We start from the raw sequence: 22,933 nt of genomic DNA, 5'->3' as shown, positions 1-22,933 counted from the left end.
GTATAAGGTTGTTTTAGCATGTCATTATTGATGTATTTGATTTGGCTGACGATATTGTGGGTGCAAAATTAATCTAATAAATGCACACAATGTTTTGGTTTGCCCGACCGTGTCGGCTGTGTCCGTTTGCTCTAAGAGCGTGTTGCCTCATATTAGACCCCACCCTACATTACACAGATTTCTAGCATTTTGCCTCTGTAATAATCCTTTGTCTTATTAGCAATGGGACAGAAGCAGCTATTGTAAGCCCTCGTAACAGGAAAAGTGACTACAGTGGCATCGTTAGTGTCAGCACCTCCACGAAAATAGACATAATCACGTACTGAAGAGCCATAAACAAGAGAGAAACAAATTGGTCACCTTTCGAAAAATCAAAACCAGGAAGCTATTAGTTTTTCAGTCATAACATATGGCAACAGGCTGAAAAAGAAAGCCGAAGTTAGCCAGCCCAATGCAGTAGTAAAGCATTAACAAAAAAAAAAAAAGAAATAGGAGAAAGGCCATGACAACAATGCAAGGAAAAAATTCTACGTATTCACACAGTCTGACGGCACAGGCCAAGCAAGAGAAACGACAGAAGAAAGCATGCATTTTGAACATACAAACATTGATGTGTAGGTATATATTTGACTGTTTTATGGCTGTTAGTGGATGATGTACTTATCAGATCGCCAGGCCCTCATTATGGGAAAATGGGTGTTAGAACTAGCATGTCCAATATGCTTAAGGTACCACCTGTAACAACTGAATTTTGCATCATGCAACATCATGCAACCTGACAAAATTATGAACAGCGCTGTGTATGTTTGTGAGTATTGTTATATTGCTCACCACAATGTGATCGCCCTGCAGCAGGACCGCAGGAGCTACAGTTGCTGGCGATGACTGGATGCTTGGGCTTACTGCACTCATGCCCAATATCTCGGTGGGGTCCGAATCTTCTTCCTCATCCTGTGGCTCTGCCAAGTCCTATCAAGGATGAGACGCAGGGTGTGAAACCGAACAAGTCACACATTCTCCCGGTAAGCTGTGCTATTCCATCCCAAAATTTCTCTTTAGCTGAGTTCTAAATAATTTATATACATAAAGGAAAAACATCAAACAGTATAGAATGACTCAGGGCTCCGTTTTTACACCAAGCCCTATCTGCTGTGAAGTCATGCAAAGCCTCACCCTAGGGGAGTCCGTAGAGTACATGTCTTCAGCTGCCTGATGCGTCTGATATTCGTCATCTTCCTCCTTGACCTCACCATCAGACACGTCTTCTTCCTCTGCCACCATCACATGTTGCTGGTGCTGCATATGCCAACTGCTTAGGAACCATGCATCAGAATTAAAATCACTGACACTAGGTTGGTAGTGGATTGCGAGAGCTACTGTAGAAAAAAGTTTGCAAGCTTAAGCATCCTTGCAAGGAAGGTTTAGCTCAGAGCTCAGTTCTGTTATGCCTATTCCCTATTCAAATGCACGCGAAGGGCAAAGGATAGAACTGCTGCTGTTATACACCAATTTGATTGTATCCTAATGAGATGCCTAAAACACTACAAGAAGAACACAGAAGTACAAGGAAAGAGTGTAACTCTCAACTGATTTATACGGAGAAAAAAAAAGTGCAGAAAATATATATGCCGCACCACGCATGCACAAACAGCACTGCCTCACGTTGGACTCCCATTAAACGAAACTTGGTTAAACGAAAAAGCCGCACAGACGAAACTATCTAGGCATAATTGGTTGGTCTCCTATATATTTAACAATAAAAAGTTTTGGGTAATTGGAACATTTTTCATAGCTTTCATCGATTAAATGAAACTAAAACAGCCAAAAGCCATGAATGGTGAAAGTGGCAACGGCAGTCTAGCAGCCATGAAACCAGTGTCAAAGCTAGCTTAGCTAAGCTAATCCAGCAATTACACATGTCCGCGCACACCAAGAAACAATCGACGTCTCGTCGTGAACTCGAGGAGACAGTCTTCAGGAACCTATAGCTCAAGTTCAAGATGAGGACTTGTGCTCAAGTGGTAACGAGATGATGTGTGATGCCAAGCCTATTTCAGTGGCTGACAGTGCAGCAAGAGATGCCGTCATCCTGTTTCAGCGCTACTTTGACCACGATGGTAGCACAGTTCCTGCCCAGCCTTTCAGTAATGCACTCCTACTATGTGAGATAGGGCTTGACCAAGGCCAAGCAAATTGTTATCACCTCCTTTTTTTTTTGTGTCAGCGATATTAGCAACATTTTTCTTTCTAATCAACTATAGTAGTATTGTGTACTTCAAAATGTTTCTGTTCAGCCAGCCACAGTTGGTGCTTTTGAAATAAAGCCATATTTCATTCATTTTGTGGGCTTTGCTTAAATGAAACTTCTCTTTAATGGAACAAATTTTCTTGCCCTTTCGATTTCTGTTGAAGAGGAGTCCACTGTACCTATATTTACACAGTCATAACTAGCTAGTCAAGCAATAAAGAGCGAAATTTAAACCCAGATGTGCTCAAAACCACTGATGTGTCACTCATACACAAGTTGCCTTTTTTCTTTATCCAAAATGCTTCCATTATTTCCCGGGCAAGAGCATCTGAGATCTTGGCAAGAACAGAAATGCTTGAAAACCTTGTTTTACAAGAACAGGAATGGCAGTGGGCAGGCAAAAGTGCTGCCAAATTTTTTGGAAGTGACAGCTAATGTTCCCTAACTCTCGATTTTCAAATACCGACTAGTTTAGCCAATGTAAACCTGACAAGAGTAAGCAAGATTTCGTACACGACATCCACAGGGCAATACATATATGTCAAAGCGTGTTCGTGTTTGTTCCCACAAGTGGGAGTCTTCGGTGGTTTATAAATACGTGGGCATAGGCCAGCCAATTTATGTGGCACAGAAAAAAACTACAGCAGGGGTGGAAACGGCTTCAGTAATTTAGAGCAGCTTTGGGAACAGGAATAATGCGGTTCTGGAGCAGTTTTGAAGCAGTAAAAAGGGAGTTTTGGAGCAGCGCTGGAGCACCAAAAGATATATTGTGCGGCATTGAAATTTAGTTTTGGAGCCGATTTCACAGGTGACACGTCACTGTTAATTACAATTTTTCACTTACTCAATCATGTGAAAGATGTCAGTACTTTTTATTGAGCATGCCATGCTAATCAAGGGACCAGACTTACCCTAAATTGATATATATTAAACCCTACAACATCAAAGCTCAAAGCACAGCAAATAATAAAAAAAACATAAGCAGCGCTGTGGACAGCTACTAGACCTCAGATGAATGAAAAACTTTAATGTTAAAATGTTGCAATGTTCAAAATGTGATTAAACACTGCATCTAATGTGAACAGCAACTCAAGACTGGAGATGAGCTAATATAATAAAAGTTATATTTATAGCAAACCAATTGGGCACCAGAAAAATTAATGCAAAAAACTTATGTTCCTGTCATTGAAGTGCCACAGCCGACATGAGAACCGCGAGAAAATTTAGATCTGCTCGCTGCGCCATTGCTATGCAAATAAGAAAAAAAATTATTATTACGATATGATTTTATGGACACAATCAAATGGTGCTGTATGTTCCGCGTAAACTAGAAGTTGGTAACATTCCCCTTGCACCGTACATTCAACCCAAGAAAGATGGCGCAAGCTGGGCTGGTGAGAGCTGCTCAAGCAGAGATTAAATGAGGGGACCGATTTCTGCGACTCGAAGGGGGCACGCGATAGCATCCCACCGCGTATTATACCTGCTGTCGAATGCTCAAGCAGAGAGGCAGGAAACAAGTCGCCCCTTTTGAACGAGCATGAATATATACGGGGAAAAGAGAGGGGGGTTCGCTCGAGCTGAAGCGGTGAACTTCGATTATAAGGACGTGGTTGCCATAGCTGGCGCATGCGCTATCTGCAAGCATCAGCACACAGCTCGTAAACTGTTGTATGGGGTGCTCAACTGGAAAAGATTGTGTGATAAGAGCATTTCTCTCTGGAGCGGTCGTACTTACTTACATTGAAATCTCAGTAGAATGAACCCCACGTTAACAAACTTTTAAGAAATTCTATGCCGACTACTAATACTTTCAATATAAAACTATTTTACTACTACGTACTTTAGAATACCAAACTTTCCAGAATAACGAATGTTAATTTAGTTTCGCATTATATTAGCAACGCCTCAGTACTAGAAACTCATGTTCTGAAATCCGTCGCGACCACCGGAGCGGTACGCAAGCAGACGACAAAGCGAACGGACGCCTTGCTTCTCGGAAGACGAGCGACACTGCGGAAGGGGAAAAAAAAAAAAAATGAAAGGACGACTTTCTTCTTTTTCTTTTTATTGAAACACTGATGTTGCAGGTTTACAAGCACAGAGGCGAGGGGCGAGGAGAACACGGGAGTGCAAGGTTAGCAAGGCAGAGTGGGAGTTGGGGAGCAGGAAGCATGGGCGCAGAAAATCTGAGACAGCGAGGGAGCAAAAAACGAAGCGCGAAGAATTTCCTTTTTTTAGCACTTTTTTTCGGAAGAGGCGATAACAGCCGGGACCCTTCAGATGTGTCTTTCTTTGTCACTTCTACATGTGCTACCTAGGATGCCAATCCTAGGTATTTATCTCTAGATCTAGAGATTTTCAGCAGCTTTTAGGAATTTGGTGTCTTTTTCATTTAATCTAGTTTTTTTCTAAGGCTCTATAAATGTGACATTATGTGGCCTGATTAAAGACATTATTAAGTGATCAGGCTCTTTTAACTATAACGAAATTAGGATATTTCTTGTTTTTTATTTAGGAGTGTCTCAGTGTTCTTATAAATCTTGTGAAAGGAATACCAGTTTTGTAACAAGAGATTATTACAGTCTGTGGGAAATTAAACTCTTTAGTAGTAAGAGCTAAGTAGGTGCATATCATGAGCTCCCTAAGTTATTGCTGCACAATAAAAGAAAGATAAATTTTGTGTTGTAGAGCATATAAACATGTGTGAAGATTATGCCCTACATGCCTTGGACGAACTATGTCTCCATGTGAAATAACCAGGAATGTTATAGAAGAACAGAGCGAAAGTAGGACTCACGATTTGGTGAGGTGGTACAGACCATACAAGTTCAATATTGTGTAAACGGTGTGATGAAAAAGGCAAAAAGACTGTTCAAGTGTTTGAGCCTTACTGTCATGCCGTTTACATGAGAGGAAAAAATTTATGAATTAATTTGGCCAAACAGCGAGGTGATCAAAAGTACACAGGGAAGGAGCAGCCATCAGCCAGTAATAGTGTGCTCACTAACATCTACTGAAAATGTTGCAACAGTGATTGCATATGTGGGAAATTAAGAAAAAAGTACCAGCTGTCAAGCTGCAAGTACAAGAAAGGCGCTACAGAATTGCAGTTGAACTGAATGGCAACATATATGTCTTCAATGCATGTGCAAAATGAATTTGTCATGCAAATCTGTCTCTGTGGCAACGGGTGCCATTTGAAAGGACTTCATATGCAACTCCACAGAATGAATCAAAAAAAGACCCTAAATGAAGGTTAAAGATGATTTGTACTTTCAACAAGATTCTGAACAACAAGTGGCCACAAAGCGCACTATCTTAATACTTTGTTAGGAGTCAATGAACCTGAATAATGGCATTAAATTATAATCTATGGATTAAATCTAGGCATTAAATTATAATCTAGGGCGCAAAGCAAGTCAGCATTTGCGTTGCGGTGCTACTACAATGAGTTCATCTCTGCTTGTGACGAAGAAGCGGAAGCAGTTTCGGCTAAGCGAGAATGTGGCCATTCTTCGGCAATTGGAAGGCAAAAAGCAGGCTGTTGTGACCAAAGAATCGAATCACACCACAGAAATATGGTTGAGCTGAAGGCTTTCGTGCTGCAAAACTTGTGCTGCAAGCGTCAAAAAAAAAAAAAAAAGATCACAGGCATCTTTAAAGTAAACGTGCATTTTTTGGTGTTCACTTGTGCATTTGTTTTTTCTCGTGAAAAACGAGTTCAAGGATCCACCGTTGTAAAGGTAAGTAAGTCCCTTTGGTCGGTAAAAATAAATATTTATGGTTCATTTTGGGCTTTCACTATAACGACCTTTCAAAATAACTAACAAATCGCCGCGGCCCCCTGAAGTTCGTTATATCGGGATTTCACTGTATTCTCTTGCAGGAGCGTCTTGTAGTGTCGCGATGTCAGATTCGAAAGAGTTCGCTGTCAGCGTTCATATTGCCACGGGATCATGATGTTGACGAAGGCAGCAGCCGCTGTTTTCATAAGTGAACTTTTTATTTGGGTGAACCTGTGCCTGGCAAACAAAACGTCACTCGAGAAGCAATACACGCTGTAGACTGATGGCAGCAAACACAGAGCGTCGGCCATCAATAATCTGGCAACCAGCAAAGTGTGTCGACATTTATACATGTGTAGTAAAAGATTCCAGCGTTAGCGCTAGCGGCCGCGCAAGTTCCAAAACAAACTCTAATGTAACCATCCGACGTAATCTCATCGGATGGTTTCCAATCATTCAGGCGTGGTTTACGCAAGGTAGCTTTACACACATAATGGAACTAAAAATAAAAAGGAGCGCATGCGACATTACCATTACAACATTACAAATTGTTGCTAATGCAGTCATCGGTTTGCCAGTGAAACTGATCTTCAAACTTTTCAGCTTATATGGTTAGACAGTTTCCATCGCAGAGCAGGTGCAGTTCTCGGTGGTTTTTCGGCAATGTAGCGGCGAGTTTTACGCAACATTGCCGTTTTTGTAGTTTCACTAACAGCTTTGCAGTTAAAACATACTGTATTTACTCCCGTAATGAACGCACTTCTTTTCTAAAAAAATCGGAGCAAAGGGGGAGTGCTTATTATGTAAGGTAAATTTTATTAAAACTTTTTTGGGAAGAGCTAACATGCGGTAATAAAAAAAAAGTTAGCTTGCTTAGCTTTTCGCAATTGACATACGCATACACTGTTTTTAAACAGCTTCTTTGTTGCACTTTACTCATATTCGGTGGTTGATGGCACTATCCTCTGCAAGCTGTCCCCGGGCCGCACGCGCACACCATAAAAGCGTTTTGCGGCTATCTTCTCTCGCAATCGTTTAACTGCAATAGTGATATCTGCTGTGATCTCAAGGGGCACCCAAAAGCGTGTGCTGCAGTGCTGCGACGCACTTTGCCAACTTCGCGGCAACCTCGCAAGACGACCGTGATGATGCCATCAACATTGTGGCAAGTAACCAACATTGTAGCAAGTAACCAGCATTGCAGCATGCTACCCCCGAAACATCAAAACAAACCGTCAATAACAAGGTTAACGACAAAATATGGCCACCGCCTCGCTTCTACATGAGGAGTTCCTCTACGCCCGGATAACAAGCATAGCAAGAAACGAGGGTGCTACTAAGTTGCGGAAATCGTCATAATCTTCTAGATGACAAGCTATTTTTTATTGTTCTCCAGAAACCTGCGGCGCAATAGCAACGAACGACCCTTCGCAACAGCGAATCCTGTCGTCGTCGCTCGAAAATCCCGTGCACGTGTTTGGGTTTTTTCGTATTCGCAGGAAGCGATCATCGGTTGGCGCGGGCAGCTTCGTGACCTTCACTGGCTGCGTGCTTATCAGCTACGATGTCTACACTCACACCGTTTGTGAACCCTGCTGTGGTGCACAGATAAGACGGGGGACGTTTTGCACACAGATAGAAAGAAAAACAATACGGCATGCGGCAACGGCCGAAGATGGGAGGGAGCGAGCTGAGGAGGCGTCAGGTGTCGGTTAGCGGGACTGCAGCGGATGAATGTAGAGGGTGCATTTATTACGCAGGGAAAAAATTCTGAATTTTGATGACTGAAGTTGGGAGTGCATTTATTATGCGAGTGCGTTCATTACACAAGTAAATACGGTATATAGAGTCGCATATTGAGACATGTACACAAACTCCACTATAACAAGATTCGTGCATTCTGTTTACATGGCACAAAATTTACGAATGAACCGAAATACGATGTGACGGAACTAATTTGATATGGACGCACTTGCGTCCTTAGTTTAGACCATGCGTGTTGCTCGGTCGATGATAAAACTCAACTAAATTTGGCATTGCACCGAAATTGCCGTTTGGGCACAGCAGGTCAGATTAGCGCAGAATGGCGCAATTGGCGCAGCATTTCCACCCCAGCTACAGGCGCATTGTACCAATTTTGTCCGCATTTTTAAGTTGTGCACTACCTTCTGAACATAAAATGCAACCTTGTCTTTTTTTTTTTTTACGATTGGCTGCCTGCTTTTCCTTGTGCCCTTCAGCTTTTGAAGGAGGGTTTCGGAAATGAATACAACAGAGTTTGGATAGCCGGCTGAATGTAGTCGCCAAACCTGATTTATGTAATTATCTTGCACACTGCGAGGACAAGATTTCACCAGCCCTCCCTCCAGACACATAGTCGCAATGGACCTTTTATCAAATATAAAATGGACCACATCGAATGGGCCCCCTTTAAAAGTCAGTCAGCAGCAATCTCAGAGATGCCACATTGTCTCTTGGTGAGAGCATGGGCCGCCCTCGCAGTCACACCTAATCAATGAAGATGCCCTCAATGAAGGGGGCCAGAAAAAAAGTTTGTGTCAGTTTGGCTGGTCATTACACATTGCAACAATGATTTCATTGAGGTCGTCGGCAACATCGGCCTTCAGCGGGACACCACTGAGTTCGAACTCTGAGAAGACTGCGATGACTGGAGCCAAGTCAGGGGGTCACATTCTAGCTATGACTCGACTGCGAGGCCAATGCAGCCAATCTGTCTAAGGCTTCAATTATTGACTATATTTAAATGTAGCAAGGGCTGACGACTTTATTGCTAGTTTATTTTTTGCAGAGTAGGTTAGTGTGTTTCTAGTAAGGTTTGCATTGTTTGTTGCTTTTTACTGAGCATTGAGTTTTCCTTCCAAGGTGGAAGGGCTGAATTTGCTTATTTGGTAACCTTCAATGATATTGCCACTTGGCCGCTAGTTACGGCGAGCGCAAGCCATGGCTGCCCGTGAGAATGGAAGACGATGTTCTGGAGCAGCGCGTGCTCTGGCTAGTTGTTTACTATTGAAGCAGCCATCTTGCCAGTTTTCGGTGCGTCTCCCCGCCGGCTCAGTTCTTCCTAGTTGAAGACCTTTTGTAGCACGTGACAACTGGTGGAGGTGCGGGGTAACCCCCAGCCGATGTTCCAAACGCCTCCAGGTAGCCCTGTACCTGCAGTGACAACACCTGTCCACCGCTCAAGCCGAAAACTCCGAGGACTACCTCCTGAGCGTGGACCTCTTCCCAAGATGACGTCTGTTACACCCCCGAAGGCTACGGAAGGCGCTGCAGCCTCCAACGCACAGGAAAGCGCTGCAGCCACGCATCATACGCTGTGGAAGCCACGTGTGCCGAAGGTGTTCCACGGTTCCGTCTTGGAGGATGTCGAAGACTGGCTGGCCCAGTTCGAATGAGTTTCGGATTACAATGGTTGGACCGACTTCGAGAAAATGAGGAACGTGTATTTCAGCTTGGAGGACGGCGCTCGTACTTGGTACGAAAACCGTGAGCCTTTTCCCTCGTGGAGCGTCTTTCGTCGATAACTGCTGGCAAGTTGGGTCAATCCCGATCGCCGCGAACGAGCCGAGCGAGCAATTCAGTCGCGCCTCCAAATGCCGAATGAAAGCGTCGAAATGCACGTCGAAGACATGACGAGCCTCTTTCGTCGAGCTGACCGCGATATGGCAGAAGAAAAGAAGGTCCGTCATTTAATGGGAGGAGTGAAGCAGCAGCTTTTTGCTGGCCTCGTTCGATGTCCCCCAAAGACCGTGGCGGAATTTTTGACCGAAGCCACAACCATGGAGCAAGTGCTGCAGCAGCGCTCTACTGTGTACGACCAGCAAGTGAGTGCCGCTTCGTCAATAGGTCAGATCGGAGGTGCGGCAGGCAACATCAACATGGAGTCTCTTTGCGATCTCATTTGATTGGTGGTGCGCGATGAACTACAAAAGATTCAGTGCCAGTCCCAGCCTACTGCAGGGTCTATTTACAGCCTTGTCAGAAACGAAGTACAACAGGCTCTCCAAGTGCCGCCTTCCAGCCATGTCCCGCCTGTCCCGGCGGAGCCACATCGTGCATTATACGCAAAAGCTGTAAGCCGATATATTCCTGCTTCATTGCGCTTCGTTAATCCTATGCATCAGGATGCACTTCCTTCGCTGCAGCCAATTCAGCACTTTGAAAATCGACAGCCGCTTCCCAGAAAATCCGACGTATGGCGCACACCGGACAGACGGCCACTGTGTTACCACTGTGGTGAAGCTGGACATGTGTACCGGGAATGTCCCTATCGTCGCCTCGGACTACAGTGTTTTGCCGTCGACGCATCAGGGCCGAAATTTGGCGAAAGACCGAGAGCTATTGAAGATTACCTCTCACAGCAGCGCATGCCACTGCGGCGGCAGTCGCAGTCCCCATCCCCAAGGCGATCTTCTCCAAATTTTCGGAGCCTCCCAGGAGCGGCGCCGGTACGCTCGCCAAGCCTTAGGCGGGAAAACTAACGACAGCGACCTTCGGGAGCGAGGCCACTGACACTCGACACGCAAGCAAGGTCTTCCACCGACGCAAGCATGGACGTGGAGCGATTCCCCGACGACAGCGACGAAAGCCAGAAGCAGATTTTCTCTGGATATACATGTGGTAGTCGATGGTCACCACGACGTTAGTGCGTTATTGGACACAGGTGCGGACTACTCTATCATAAGCGGGAAACTAGCAGCAAGAAAGTTGTAACGCCTTGGTACGAAGCACAAATTCGTACTGCTGGCAGGCACGTAGTCACCCCAATCAGCATGTGCACTATCAGAGTGAGCCTTCGGGGATGTACGTTTTTCGCCAGCTGCCTCGTACTTCGTGACTGTTCCCGAGACCTAACCCTCGGAGTCGACTTTTTGCGGGAGCACGGCGCTATTATCGATCTTCGAGAGCGTACTGTGACGTTTTCGACAGCTGGATCCTCCGACAAACCTGACGACAAACCTGACGACATCCGTGACAGCACGCTTCGCGTTTCTGCCGACCGCATCATGTTGCCTCCGCGTTCAAGCGTTCTAGTTGATGTGGTGTCTGACAAGTTACGGGATGGTAAGGTTGTCGCCGAAGGCAACTTGACGCTTTTGTTCACGCTAGGTGTCTGCGCTGCACGCAGCCTCGTCACGCTTTATGACGGACACTCTGCCCTACTAGTGACTAATTTCAGTAACGAGTACCGGCACCTGTTTCGTGACACCGCCATCGCTTTCATCTACCCTATCGCAGACGTTTCTGAATGCTTCGCACTACATCAGCCAACGACGGGCTTTGACCGACACAAAGCGACGTGACTTCACTACTTGGAAAAGTTGATGTCAACTCGACCCTCTCGGAACAACAACAGACCGAGCTACGTGAACTGCTATATCAATTTAAAGAGTGCTTCGCGTCCACCTCGAAGGTTCGTCAGACACCGATCACCAAACACCGAATAATTACGTATAACAACGCCTCGCCCATAAAACAACACCCTTACCGTGTTTCGGCAAAGGAACGTGACGTTATAAATGCTCAAGTCAAAGAGATGTTGCAAGATGACATTATCCAACCTTCGAAAAGTGCCTGGTCATCTCCGGTCGTGCTCGTGAAGAAAAAAGATGGATCACTGCCCTTCTGTGTGGACTACAGGCAACTTAACAGCGTGAATAAAAAAGACGTCTATCCGCTGCCTCGCATCGACGATTCCCTCGACAGACTGCGGCGGGCCAAGTATTTTTCATCGATAGACTTGAAAAGTGGCTACTGGCAGATCGAAGTTGATGAACGAGATCGTGAAAAAACCACCTTCGTTACACCGGATGGCCTATATGAATTCAAAGTGCTTCCCTTCGGCCTCTGTTCTGCAACTGCGACATTCCAGAGAATGATGGACACTGTTCTTACCAGTCTAAAGTGGCACACGTGCTTAGTTTACCTCGATGATGTTGTCGTGTTTTCTGCCACCTTTGAGGAGCACCTGAAGCGTCTGCAGAATGTGCTGGAAGTGCTCCGCTCTGCTCACCTGACACTGAAGCCAGAAAAATGCCATTTTGGTTACAAGGAACTTAAGTTTCTCGGCCATGTTGTCAGTGCGGATGGTATTCGACCAGACCCTGACAAAAGTACCGCCGTGGCCTCGTTTCCTGTTCCACGTGATGAGAAGGCAGTGCGTCGCTTTCTAGGGCTCTGCGCGTACTATCGCCGCTTTATAGCCAATTTTTCTAGGATTGCTGAACCGCTCATTCGACTCACTCGTGAAGATGTTCCATTCGTCTGGGAGGAAGAACAGGACGCAGCTTTCTCTGAACTACGGGAGCGTTTGCAGACACCACCAGTCCTCGGTCACTTTGACCAAGACGCTGATACTGAAATTCATACTGACGCCAGCAACGTGGGTCTTGGTGCTGTCCTCGTACAACAACAAGAGGGCACAGAGCAAGTGATAGCGTACGCTAGCTGCACTCTTTTCCGCGCCGAGGTCAACTACTCCACGTCAGAGAAAGAGTGCCTCGCTGTTGTATGAGCCACGATAAAATTTAGGCCTTACCTTTACGGACGCCACTTCAAGGTAGTGACCGACCATCATTCGTTGTGCTGGTTAGCCAACCTACGGGACCCGTGCGGGCGACTGGCACGATGGAGTCTTCGTCTGCAGGAATACGATTTCACGATCGCTTACAAATCGGGCCGCAAGCACGAAGATGCTGATTCATTATCCCGTGCACCTGTCGAAGTTTGTGGCCACGACACCGAAGATGACGATGGTTTCCTTGGGGCCCTTACTACAACAGATCTGATTATGTGACAGCGTGCGGACGATGAAATTCGCGCAGTTATCGAAAACCTTGAAGGACGCAACTCGTCCATACCTCGATATATTTCTCGAAGTCTGTCATCGTTCTGTCTGCGAGATGGGGTCCTGTATAAGAAAAACTCCAGCGGCAACGAGAGACCCTATCTTCTAGTCGTGCCAACTGACATGCGTGACGACATTCTTCTTGCCTGCCACGATGAGCCCACATCTGGTCACTTAGGTTCCTCTCGAACTCTCGCTCGAGTTCGACAAGCATACTACTAGCCTAAGCTTTCTGCATCAGTTAAGCGATACGAGAAAAGCTGCCGGGAATGTCAACGCCGCAAATCCCCGCCACTAAAGCCCGCGAGGCTTCTTCAACCAATAGAACCACCCAGAGCGCCATTTGATCAAATAGGAATGGATTTACTCGGGCCCTTTCCGCTATCATCTGCCGGAAATAAGTGGATCGTAGTAGCCACCGACTATTTGACGAAGTACGCCGAAACAAAGGCACTACGACGCGCTACTGCTTCCGACGTCGCCCAATTCTTTATGGACCAGATCGTTCTTCGACATGGCGCCCCGTCGTGCGTAATCACAGACAGAGGAACAGCATTCACGGCCCATCGCAAGACCACGGCATATCATCCGCAGAGCAACGGCTTGACAGAGCGACTCAAAGAGACCATCGCTGACATGTTATCTATGTACGTAGATGTCCAGCATAAGACCTGGGACCAGGTGCTACCGTACATCACATTCGCGTACAATACTGCCGTACAGGAAACTACGCAATTCACGCCTTTCCGTCTTGTCTATGAACGTGAGGTCCAGACCATGCTGGATGCGATGCTTGCAAACAATTGCGATGCTTTGATCACTCCTGATGCTGTGCAGCTTACCCAGTACGCCGAAGAAGCACGCCAGTTAGCACGCCTACACATTACGCACCAGCAGAGTACAGACGCATGCCGCTACAACGCTCGCCATCGACAAGTTGAATACTATCCAGGCGATCAAGTTTAGGTGTGGACTCCAGTCCGATGCCAGGGATTGTCAGAAAAACTGCTCAGTCGCTACTTCGAACCATACAAAGTCTTGCGACGCGTGAGCGATGTGAACTACGAGGTAGTCTTTCACGGCGCCTTCTCGCCACGACGGCGAAGGCACTCCTTAGAGGTTGTCCACGTGGTGCGCCTGAAGCCGTACTTCACGCGGTAGTGCGACTACGCATGAACCATATCGCTGTTTTTGTGTATGCCCGTATTTTCTGTTGGTTCGCCCCGACTTTGCCTTTGTACTTTCCGAGCATCGGAGTGATGCCTTTTTTTTTCTCAGATGGGGAATAATGCCACTTGGCCGCTAGTTACGGCGAGCGCAAGCCATGGCTGCCCGTGAGAATGGAAGACGATGTTCTGGAGCAGCGCGTGCTCTGGCTAGTTGTTTACTACTGAAGCAGCCATCTTGCCAGTTTTCGGTGCGTCTCCCCGCCGGCTCAGTTCTTCCTAGTTGAAGACCTTTTGTAGCACGTGACAATATTGATGATATCTTTTAATGAACCTGACGGTGCACAAGAAAAAAGGCATACTTACTACCTAAGCTAAGAGTGGGCATGGACGCACTACAGGTATCATGGCCTCACACATCTTTTTGTTCATTTCCCAATTATTTGGCGCCCTGGCTCTTGGCTCGGACTGCCACAGTGTCCCTCGTCACGGTTGCATGCTACGCAACGCTTCAGCAACTGCGGATGCAAACTTTCTGGACGAAAACGCCTCACTTGCTTCGTCTTGGCCTGACGACTACTGCTTGCCACAGGCTGGGATACATCCTGTTGGCCAATGCTTCCTCGACAAAGATGCTTAGGATTAACCTTGTTACTGGGCTATGACAGCGGATGGCTTCTCAGCTACCTTCTTTTTGTGTACTGCCACCCTTATCTGGCGGCAAGGGCACGTCACGGATCACCAATCGTTTGATATCCACTGCGTATCTACAACATCATTATCTGCACCGATGGCAAGCCAACTTAAAAGTTGGCTCTTCGAACGCAGTCTTCAGTGGACATGGATGCACGACAGGAATCATGGCCTCACACATCTTTCTGTTCATTCCACAGATCAGTTGTTTTTCTATGACAAGACTAAAATCTTACGATCAATTTATAATCGTGCTTCCATGCCCAGAAGCAGTGTTTTCTCCTTTTTGTTCTTTGCTAATACTTTTGCTTTGTTCTTTGTTCTTTGCTAATACTTTTGCTTTGCTAAGCAATCCCAGGCCGCCGAACGAACAACTATTAGATACGTTAACCAAAGTTCTGAGAACATTACGGGACTTGAATCAAAGAAATAAAAGAATAGAAGATAATCAAAAAGAAATGCTCAGTACTATGACTGAGCCAAAAATGCATCAAAAAGCAGTGGCAGGTGCGATCTCTGAAATGGAAGTAAGACTTGCGACCGTAAAAACTCAGATGGGCAATTTTGAAAAATGGCAGCATGAATTGGGTAAAGTTGGCAAGACAATTGGAGGCATCACTAAAGACGCAGCAGTCCTACGCTCCCTATTGAATGATGCAGAAGATCATTCTCGTCAGAATGATCTACCGTACTTCTTTATGGAGTAACGAGTATTTCTAGTGGGTCTGCTGTTTCACAAGAGCAAAAAATAATCGACATCCTGAATAGCACTCTAACTAGAAGCGTTCTTAGTGATAACATATCGCAGGTGCACCATATCAGTCGTTTTTTTAGAAAAAAATCACGTCCAATAATTGTCGATTTCACTGCCTATAAAACCAAACAAGAAATCTTATCCAATTGTGCACGGCTAAAAAAAAGTAATACCTGTTAGTGAAGACTTTTGTGTCGCTACACGCCACGCCAGAAAAGCCCTAATCGAATGTGGAAGAAGTGTGAATCTACCACACAAGTTAAATACAAAAAGCTATTTATTGATATAAAATGCTATGGCTACGATGCTAATGAATAAAAGGTCAATGAAATGAATCCATCGAGTACCATTATTAATACCGCAGCGTCTGTTCAAATCTTAAGGCCCCAGCGCAATATTTCAATAGCTCCTACATAAGATAAGGAAGACGAAGGGTAGAGACATCAATCCAATAATATTTTGCCTACCGATTCTCTTTACTAACAATCGTCATGTCTTACCTAAAAAGGATCTTCTATGCAGCCTAATAAATGGCTGTGATGCTGATATAATTGTACTAACAGAGGCATGGTTGACGAGTCAAGGTACAAACTCCAAGTTACTCTTCTGTAATAAAAGGTATAATGTTTACCGTGCGAATTGCCCTAAGGGTGCAGGTGGTGGTGTATTATTGCTGTTAATGAATGCTTAGACTGTTTTCCTGTAGTTGTAACTTGCGACATTGAATGTGTATGGTGCTGTGTTTCTGTCAATTATAAAAAGGTTTTGATTGGTTGTTGTTACCGCGCACCATCATCTGCCTCGACTTTTTGTGACAGCATGTTCGATTGCTCAAGTCAAATAAATACTCGTTTCCCGAATGCACCTGTTCTCTTTATGGGAGCCTAATTTTCTGAATATCTCCTGGTCAGACACGTGTCCTTCATTAAATCCAACTTCTGCAATATCGCAAAGTTTTATCGACATATGTGCAGACTTTAGCCTACTTCAAGTTGTGGCTTCGCCTACATGTGTAAGGAATGCCACATCATCCCTTTTAGGTCTCTTTCCAACGTCATCAACAGATAACGCCACAGAGACTGTTTACGCTATCCGACATTATTAAGTATCAGCGTCCACAGTCTTGTGCGCACTCCTGCTTGGGGCCGCACGACTCATGCCTCTTGTTCACGGGCACGAGTCACTGTGGGTTGGAGCTGCGAAGAAGAAGAAGGTGCGTGGGCAGATGAACAGATTTTGTTTTGGAACACTCTAGCGGACTCTTCCATCTTTTCGCACATAATTTTCAGGGCACAAGTTCGCCCATAATAAACTAGTTTTTGACTTTGCTTCTCTTGCACCCGTTACATTCTGGTGGACGGTGCTGGGTATGATTGGAAGCCCCCTTGGCGCAAGAGAGCGAAGCCCCGATACTCAACGATTGGAACCTGGCGAACGGACTCCGGTACACCAGCGTTCAAGCCGCCGCCTCCGAGGAGAGCCGCCTGAATTCGCACCCCTCCCCAGTGCTCCAGCAACACAAGCAGCGTCCACAGACAAAGGAACGATGGCTTACCAGGTTGCGACTGACTATTTGACACGATACGCTGAAACCGGCTGCCTTCAGCGAGAAACGGCAACGGAAGTCGCGAAGTTTTTCGTTCAGAATATTGTTCTTCGCCATGGAGCCCCACTCGTCGTGATTACCGATCGAGGAGCAGCGTTTACGGCTGATTTGATGCAGTACTTAATGACAATGACTAACACCAGCCATAGGAAGACCACTGCATACCATCCCCAAACCAACGGGTTGACAGAACGCCTGAACCGTATCATCGCTGACATGCTGTCGATGTACGTTGACATTGAACATAAATTGTGGGACAAAATCTTGCCATACGCAACTTTCGCCTACAACACGGCCGTGCAGAAGACCATCCGCGTCACACAATTTCAGCTGGTCTACGGTCGCACTGTCACTACGACACTCGATGCCATGTTGCCAGTAGACAACGACAATTACGTGCCATCTGAACTTGACGACTTTCTGCAAAGGGCCGAAGAAGCACGCCAGTTGGCACCACACCGAATACATCAACAGCAAAACAAGGACGCAAGCCACTACAACCTGCGCCACAGAAAAGTTCAGTACAACCCGAGCGAGCGAGTGTGGGTATGGATACAACTCCGACGCCGCGGCCTATCAGAAAAGCTTCTTTGTCGATACTTTGGCCCCTATAAGGTTCTCCGACGAATTAGTGACCTAAACTACGAAGTCATCGCCGATGGACACATCCGTTCAAAGCGGCAAAACAGCGCAGAAGTCGTACACGTCGTTTGTATGAAGCCCTATTATGAGAGGGAATGAAAACGCTCCCTTTCTCTGTTTGCCTACCTTCATCACGCATCGGGACGATGCGTATTTCGAAGGGGGACTAATGCCACAGAGACTGTTTACGCTATCCGACATTATTAAGTATCAGCGTCCACAGTCTTGTGCGCACTCCTGCTTCGGGCCGCACGACTCATGCCTCTTGTTCACGGGCACGAGTCAGTGTGGGTTGGAGCTGCGAAGAAGAAGAAGGTGCGTGGGCAGATGAACAGATTTTGTTTTGGAACGCTCTAGCGGACTCTTCCATCTTTTCGCACATAATTTTCAGGGCACAAGTTCGCCCATAATAAACTAGTTTTTGACGTTTCTTCTCTTGCACCCGTTACAATATCATATCCAAGGTTGCACACTCGCCTGGCCTTAGTGATCATGACGTCTTACATTTTAGCATTAGCCTTCAATTTTTCCGTCTCATAACAGTCTGAAAACTACTCGAGATTATATAAAGGCAATTTCACTGCTATTAACTATAAACTTGGTGTTTTCGTCGATAATTTCCTCCCTAATGCCAATGAACGCACACTGGATGCTTACTGGAATATGTTTAAAGAAAAAATTTATGATCTTCTCAATCGGTTCGTTCTAACGAGGCATGTTCGTTCAAATAACAATGCACCATGGTACACTAAATACTTGATGAGAATGTCAAACCGAAAAGAACGTCTTTTTCGCACAACTGAGCGGGTAAAAAGTGAGGCTACATAGACGGCTTACAAAGAAGCTGCCTCGACCTATACATTTGCTGTAATGAATACGAACTTTTCATTTTTAAACACCATCTTTGCGACCATGCCTATCAATAATTCGGAAAACTTTGGGAATGTAATAAAACCAACTGAATCGAAAATCATATCACTCAGTTCATCTACTGGTCATTCTACACCCCAGCACCACTGTGCTACTATTCTAAACAATGTGTTTATAAAGGCTTTCTCACCTGCAAGAAATGATGACGAACTACCATGGCTACCACGCTGTAATTTTTTATCTATGGATCGATAATTTTCAACTCCACCGGCATTACAAAAATAATAGACAGCCTCAAGCTTACGTCTTCATGCGGAATCCGTGAAATCATGGCGAAGTTTCTGAAAAATACCAGTGAATATTCCTCAATTATATTAGAGAGAATTTTTTCACAATCATACATGTCTTCATCTTTACCTTTTGACTGGAAAACATTGAAACTTACTCCAATTCCTAAATCTGGTGATACTCATGACTTATCTAACAATAGGCCCATTTCCTTAACCTCGATAACATGTAAAATAATGGAGCACATCATATTTTCTAACCTTGCTACATTTCTCAAAGAAAGCAACTTTTTTCTTTAAGTGTCAGCAAGGCTTTCGCAAATTTCTTTTCTGTGAGACTCAGCTAGTAACATTTACTAATTACTTAAATGTGTACTTTGATAACGGTTTTTTTACTGACTGTATGTTTTTTAAACTTTTCATAAGCATTTGACAGGGTATTGCTTCTGCACTAATTAAGCACACTAAACATTGACACGGGAGTACTTGGCTGGATACAAAGAGTTCTTTCTTCCTGTTCTCAATTTGTCTTTGGTAATGACTCCACGTCTAATTTGGCTCCTGTTGAATCAGGTGTTCCTCGAAGGTCCGTTCTAGGTCCTCTATTATTTTTAATGTAGATTAATAGTTTACCCGATAAGTAGGGGTGTGAGAGTATTTGAAACTTTTGAATATTCTTTGAATATTGCATTTGTAATAATTGTATTCAATTCGATAACCACATAATCGAAAATTCAGAATATTGGAACTTACTCGAATATTTCTCGAATATTTGATGTTCGCGAATATTCGTTTACACATGTCACTGTGAAGAACTTACGCTTTTACGCATTTGTGATAAGAGCCTCAGTAGATTATGCAGTGATTACTACGGCTTCGACGTGAGTGCTGCGATGCCTGCATGAAAATTCACAGGAGCATGATGACATGACAGCTACCGACAAATGCGGCAGCACGTCATCGCCACAAACCTACCAACAATAAACATCTCAATCAATCTAAATGCACGGCAGTACATGTGACTAAGAAGTTTAGTGCTGTTATGGTTCATGTAAGCGTACCGACCACGCCATCCGCTGCCACACCCTTGTGCGCGTAACCGCAACTACGTATCGTTCATGGAGACGAAGGCAGCTCGCCGGCGCCGCATTGGCTAGACAAAATAGTCTTCACACCTTTGCTTTGTCCCATGCTGAGCGAGCATGAAGAAAATTAATATTTCTATGCAAGGGCAAATGCACGCGTATATGTTACAGGGCGCGGCATTGATGGAGTGAGCTTAGTGGGCGAACTAGCCAGGGGCACGCACAGCTTGATGTACGATGGTAAAGCGTTTCATGTGTGGCCACTATAGTTTTCGCTAATCGATCTCCGTCCAAGTGGAATATGCCTCATCCATCTGGGAACCCCATCAAGTCACATTAATTAATGGAATCGAATCGGTTCAATCGATTTATCTCAGGTAATCATCGTCACACTGCGAGTGTTAAAATAATGAAAAGTACGCTTCATATCCCATTAATCTCTATTCACAAAAAGGAATCCTGCATTTCATTATTTCATAAAATCTACTACCACATTGTTTTCCTTTGCTCGCTTTGAATTCACCCAGCATTGTACCATTCAGCTCGTCATGATCACGTGCATAAGGTCAACGTACCTCATCACAACATCTTAGCATGTTCACAATCATTCCTTCTTAAGACCTCAATATATTGGAATAATATACCTGTATCATAGTAACCATCACCCACTCCACTCGTTTTAAGAATGCACTAATAAACTTGTAATCATGAATTATACTAACGGGCATAACTATTATTGACTGTTTGGTGTATTCTTTTTCTTTTGAGTTCAGTTACCATTTAATAAAGTGCACACCTTGCACGTAATATTTACTATTATATTCATGTTCACGGTAATGTGCTTACATACTGCTGTATTTATTTTGCTGATCAACTATATCTTCCACCCCTCCCCTCTACAATGTACAGATAAATAGGCTCATGCGAAATAAACATGCACAAGTAATCATATTTGCAAGATTGTTTCAGCACGCAAACAAAGGAAAAAGAACAGGGTCCACCCAGTTCTTTTTCCTTTGTTCGTGTGCTGAAACAATCTTGCAAATATGACTATGCACCAACTAGCCCAAGCTTCCACTCTTGTGAGTTACAAGTAATCACTTTTTCTTCATCATACTGTGAGAAAATTGTCACGTTAGTGCTTGCTATGACTTCTAAACACAGTTTCAGGACCTGTAATGCACTAATATAAAACTTAAATCTGCATATTTTGTATTATAACTATCAATATATTGAACCATTCTGCGATCCCCTTCAAGTTTGATGGGTCCGGGACAGACTGTGTTTATATCTCTCAAAAGAGGAAGCAGCTGCTCACCAGAAATAGGAGGGTACAATACAATAAGTTTCAGGCCTCCAATGTCTCAAATACACAATAAACGGTTACAGAAATGCGAATAATTTCAAGAAATATCAAAATAATTTCAAAGAAAGATACAATTTTTCTGTATCTATGAGAGGAAAAAAAAATGCTATTGTTTACGTGGCACAAAGGAGCCAACATTTGAACATAGCCGTGAAGATGTCCTTTTTCCTCCCGCACGGTTCGCAGTTTCTCCTTTTATTCAGAAGCATGTCCAATCAACACACTCCTACGTCTCTTCTTCTCAGCATGCTGCGAAGGCAGCACTGGACCACAAAATCCCTGTATTGCTTGGGTTTAACATCTTACAGTCAATCTCTACCCTGTCGAAGAACACTCCAAAGGGCCTTACAACTATATTTAGAGTGCCTTATTTTTGTTTGTGCATAGCGTACATTGATTGCTGGTAATAATTTTATCATAATCTTATTGACACAATGAATTCACTACATCCCTGCCGACCGCATCAATGCATAATAGCACTTACCATAACTATTGTGGGTGGAATTTAGCGCAGGCCTTTGAGTGCATAAATAAAATAATAAAAGGAATGTAGGAAATGGATCAACAAAAAAAGAGAGGAAGAGAGAGAGATCATTTAAGGGTATTCTACTGTGTTCTTTCTATGCTTGTGCGAATAGTGAATACAGTTGAGCCCACATATAATGGCCCCAATTCGATCAATCAATCAATCAGTTTATTATCATGTCATGAAAGGATGTTACAGTGAGTAAAATATACAGACGAGGGTCCCGAAGTACACGACTGCAACAGGACCCTCGGTGATGATTACTAATAATAAAAGCACAAGCAGCTGTTAGAATCGTAGAAACAAAAATATAAAAAGCAGTGCAAAATAACAAAAACAAAAAGCCGACCGAGGTGAAATACACAAAACTTAAAAAGACGTTTCGGCTCCCCACACGGGAGCCTTGTTCACAGTGACCGCAAATGGCGTAGTGCGCTCTTTTTATGCATGTTTAATCACGTGTTGCAGACATCGTGCGTACACAGGGGGGAGTGTCCCAATATTTCTGTTCAACGTATGCGTTCAACGTAACCAACGTTCAACGTAACCAAAGAACACAAAAGTCTTTATATTACTCTCTTCTTTGTTACAATGGATCAGCGCCAGCTATGTATGGACTGCCTAAGATTCACAAGACAGGTGTCCCAATCCGCCCGATTGTCGGTTTTACAAGGTCACCTCTGAACAAGCTTTCGGCTTACCTACACAGGACTCTCTCGCAGCTCATTGGAAAAAGTGAAACGCACTTAAGGTATTCCAGTAATTTCATTGATAACGTACGCGACATGGTACTAGATGATAATGATGTTCTAGCATCTTTTGATGTACGGTCGCTTTTTACAAGTAGACCTGTTGGTCTGGCAATCGACGTGTGCAAGACAGCCTTTGAGTCAGACCAATCATTGTCAGACAGAAGGCCCATCGATGTTCCTGATCTGTTACGGTTGCTTAAGTTCTGTTTGGAGAACACCTACTTTGTATTCAGGAGCAAATACTACAAGCAGGTGCATGGCACTGCAATGGGATCTTCTGTG

General features: G+C 44.6%; 1 protein-coding gene across 2 annotated transcripts in view; it reads right to left on the bottom strand.

Annotated features, from left to right (window-relative positions):
• LOC119177742 (uncharacterized) overlaps window positions 1-22,933 on the bottom strand; it is a 285,269-nt gene that overhangs the window by 72,756 nt on the left and 189,580 nt on the right. For both annotated transcript variants that reach the window (XM_075865074.1, XM_037428915.2), the window contains exons 10-11: window positions 1,174-1,296; window positions 832-969 (exon numbers count right to left, since the gene is read on the bottom strand). In XM_075865074.1, the coding sequence (XP_075721189.1) occupies window positions 832-969; window positions 1,174-1,296 (261 nt within the window). The remainder of the gene's footprint in view (window positions 1-831; window positions 970-1,173; window positions 1,297-22,933) is intronic.

This window comes from Rhipicephalus microplus, chromosome 1 (genome assembly GCF_043290135.1).
Source record: "Rhipicephalus microplus isolate Deutch F79 chromosome 1, USDA_Rmic, whole genome shotgun sequence".
NCBI classification, from domain to species: domain Eukaryota; kingdom Metazoa; phylum Arthropoda; class Arachnida; order Ixodida; family Ixodidae; genus Rhipicephalus; species Rhipicephalus microplus.
The sequence above is the reverse complement of the archived record's forward strand: the minus strand, read 5'-3'. Positions and strand labels throughout refer to the sequence as shown.